Here is a 3,753-nt window from a genome sequence, read left to right as displayed (position 1 = left end):
TTTTTTGAAAACGCTGCTAATGTTTTAGCGCATTTACAAATACCACTAAATGATTAAAAAAAAACATCGCTAAAAAATTTAATTTCCATGTAGTGCATGAACCAATTTATATGAGTTGGATAAAAGTATTTCTCAAAATCTAGACAATGTTTTGTTACATATGATAATTCATCACATTCCCTTCAATGTAAACCTATATTAAAAGTTCCACACTTCTATTTTAATACACCAAAAATAAAAGTAATGGGAAGAAATCTATAAAATTCCTAAAAATCATATACACCAATTGCTTTCATATAAGAAAATACTAAATAATTCATACAACCAAAATAGAAACATATTCTAGATATAAAAAAAGTACTTGCAAATAAGTAAAAAGGTTAGATTTCTACCTCAAATGGGATATGTTTCACTCTGTCTCTTTAAACCAATCACAAAAACAAAAAAAAAAAAAAAAACTGTCGCTCATTCTTTCGTAAATAGAGATGTTAATAGAAATTGTTGAATATGGCCTAAATTAAGGTGAAAAGCATACAAATGAACAACAATGATGCAAAATTTGATAATAAAATAAACAAATTCAAAAAAATTTATTGTAAAACAATGAAAGTAGAAGTTGTGGCAAACAATCAATACATTTAATTTTAACACTAAGAATAGATTTATTACATATAACAAACAGTAATCGACTATCAAACCAAAAAGAAAATATATAATGTGGTTATTATAAAAAATTAAAAAAAAAACCTACAAAATTGTTGTAATGATGATACCTAGGATTGAACGTGTCTAACTCAGTATTTTTTAAAAAGATAAAAAGATTACTACTTGTAAATTTCTAAATTATTTACACTTTCAGAAGATGGTTTTAAAGATTAAAAGCTCTGTAAGCAAAAAAAAAAAAAAGATTGTAAAGTGATTTTGTTTTTAGGTAAAATTTGAGTATGGGAGATGAAACATCTTTAATTTTGTTCCTTCATTTTATGGGCATTTACAAGGCACAATTAAAAGGACCAATACATATAACAAGCAACAATAATCCAATTATCAAACCGAAACACAAAATTGTTATGGAAATTAAAAAAATCTTATAAAATTGTTTTAATTTTGGAATTATATATGGATTAAACATGCCTTGTTTTGAACTTTTTCAACCAAATCGCAGAGATTTCTCTTTCAATCTTCCAAAACTTTTAAAATTTTCAAAAGAATCTTTGAAGCTTAAAAATTTTTTCAAAGAAATTAGCAGAATATAAAAAGGATTTTCAATCAATTTGTTTTCTAGTTGACTTTAAATATTGGAGATGAATAATCATTTTTTTAAGAAATTAAGAAACCGAAATCAAGGATTAGAGGATAAGGAAACTAAAAAGATTTAAGTATTGTTAGAAGTTAGAATAATGGAAGGAACTTTCCCTCACATGCTTTACTTGAGATTCAATGAATTTTTGAAAAGCATCTTTTAAAAAACAAAAATCATAATAAATCTGGATAAAAGAATAGAGGGAATAGGAATGAGTGAGAATAGTAAGAGTTTGCTACATCTTTAATTTTCTTAAGGTACCACTTGTTAACAATTTATAAACTATAGGCTAAAATTGATATATGTTAGATTTTGAATTCATGTGTTAATATTTCTTATAATATTTGTCATCATATTAAACACCACAAATATGTTGTAAAATATGAAGTTGGTTATGAAGCAAAAGGAATTTTCACCATCAAAAATTTCATTTTTGGGAACATTAGTTATGGCTATAAAGTGGTGCCTAATGTTGTTTTTGGCTCAAGCCAAAAAAATGTCATTTTTGGCTATTAACTAGTGAGGGATTCTGACTTTGTCCTGTGTGTTATATTAATTTGTACTATTTTATTTATTTAAAATAATTTAATATAAACTTAGTATTATTAAGTGTAGAAAGGTTTATTAAAATAATTGAGAATAGAAGGTTAGTATAAAGCTAAATAAAAAAATAATGTTATAACTATCTTAAAACATTAAGAATAAAAATTGCGGTTAATGTTATAGCAAAAGAAAAGCCAATTACTAGGAAGCTGAAAATTGAATCTAAGCCAATGGTAATGAAATGACCCATAAAAGAATTAGTGAAGAAAGCACACAAAATGGGTGTAAAATTGCTAAAAGCTTGCCAAAGGTTGATAAGATTGTGTTTGGCGGCAATGGTCATGTAATAGTTACTCTTCAAGCATAGCATTATGGTTTGCACCAACACATAACTTTGCACCTTTTCAAGCACCTCATTTGCTATAACTGAAACATTTAAAATCAATGTTAAGAATATATAGCACCAAAGACCATGAATAATGGAAAAAAATATTCAAGTTAATATATATGCATTATCCCTTTTAATTCTAAATAATTTAAAACTGAATAATACATATGTTAATTATTCATCAATTTAAACCAAAACCCATAAAAAAACAACTTAGTTGACAAGTTGTTTACTCATTTGACTGCCTTCAAATAAGCAAAAATTACAAAATCAATATATGTATAGAACAGGGAAAGAGCAAGTCTCAAAACTTACTCACTTGACTTGCCTTTAAACTATCTTTATTTGAAGCCATCCACTGCTTACCCAAAGCAATTAGCTCATCATTTCTTTTCTTTTTGACCTTTACCACCATTTGTGTAAGCTTTCTCTTATGCCCTATAACCTTTACCTCTATCTCTACTTCTTCTTACCATTAAAACTTATCCTATTTTTAAATCATAACCAAAGGAAAAAAGCTTAAGATTTATCACATGGGAAAACTAACTTTAATCTTGGCAGTTGAATGAAACAAAATGTTAAAATCAAAAGAGGCATTGACATAGTCAATAACGGAGTAAATAACAACAACTCCAATGTCATCAATCAACATAGCCATGGCTCCAATGTGCCAATTGTCATCTACATCCTACGAATAAAGTATATATAAGTTACAATATTATTTTATTTTGCCTTCTGGCTAAAATAGAATGAAGATAGCAATATAATTGAAGAAGATTGATCAGATTTATTTACTAATGCGTGACTAGGTATAACGAAATTACAACGTATGAAAACCTTTTGGCCATGGAGAATTTGAAGTCCTTTCAGAGTCAATGCCTCCAACTCGTGGCTTATGGTTCCTTTTGACAGACCTTTTAACCATTTCAGGGATTTTTGTGATGAGCCATCTGGCATTTTCAGACCCTTTTTCTCTTGCTTTCCACTTTTGTTATAAAAGGCTAACTTGCCTTACAATGTCGTCAATCAACAGTGCCATGGTTCCAACATTTATGAGCAGTTCTAAAACAATAATGAAAATCCAAAAATAAAATACATGCAAAGAGAAATTATTAAAAAAAACACATATTCAAAAACATACAACCTTGAGAACCATAAAACTCAAATCCTATTTAACATAAAAATGTCTAAAATGAAAATCACTTAAGAAAACCAAAAAAAAAATTCATATTCAATTAAACAACAAAAAGACAACGACAGACTTTATATAAAATCACTAAAGGAAAAAAATAAAGAAAAACAAAAAAACCAACAATCACAGACTACAAAAGTTCTCTTTCATGTGACAATTAGACTATCTGTAACATCAATGAAACAATGATGCAAACCTAAAAACAAATGCTTCGAAATTCAAGTTTAAACATAGCTATTGAAGTCAAACACAACTGTTAAACATAAAACAACATAAAAAGACACCTGTAAGCAATGAAAGAAGCTTATGCTTTATGGTCTTATCCCA

The 3,753-nt window shown here is 27.4% G+C and overlaps 1 protein-coding gene across 1 annotated transcript; it reads right to left on the bottom strand.

The window, feature by feature from the left end:
- Nucleotides 1–2,266: 2,266 nt before the first annotated feature.
- Nucleotides 2,267–3,753, bottom strand: LOC149516775 (uncharacterized). The gene is made up of 4 exons (XM_089765213.1): nucleotides 3,030–3,753; nucleotides 2,778–2,922; nucleotides 2,554–2,699; nucleotides 2,267–2,272 (listed from the first exon to the last, which is right to left on the bottom strand). The coding sequence occupies exons 1-4, from the start codon at nucleotides 3,189–3,191 to the stop codon at nucleotides 2,267–2,269; spliced, it is 459 nt and encodes a 152-aa protein (XP_089621339.1). The 5' UTR covers nucleotides 3,192–3,753.

The sequence above is a fragment of the Durio zibethinus genome, chromosome 9 (genome assembly GCF_047325235.1).
Source record: "Durio zibethinus cultivar Kanyao isolate XHJ-2024 chromosome 9, ASM4732523v1, whole genome shotgun sequence".
Taxonomy (NCBI): domain Eukaryota; kingdom Viridiplantae; phylum Streptophyta; class Magnoliopsida; order Malvales; family Malvaceae; genus Durio; species Durio zibethinus.
Note: the sequence above shows the minus strand (reverse complement) of the source record. Positions and strands in the feature narration are given on the sequence as shown.

Coding starts and splice junctions, on each gene's coding strand:
- LOC149516775 (XM_089765213.1), bottom strand. CDS start 3,191: ATGCCAGATGGCTCATCACAAAAATCCCTGAAATGGTTAAAAGGTCTG. Junction 2,923..3,029: donor TTATACCTAGTCACGCATTA/GTAAATAAATCT, acceptor CTTTATTCGTAG/GATGTAGATGACAATTGGCA. Junction 2,700..2,777: donor AACTGCCAAGATTAAAGTTA/GTTTTCCCATGT, acceptor AATGGTAAGAAG/AAGTAGAGATAGAGGTAAAG.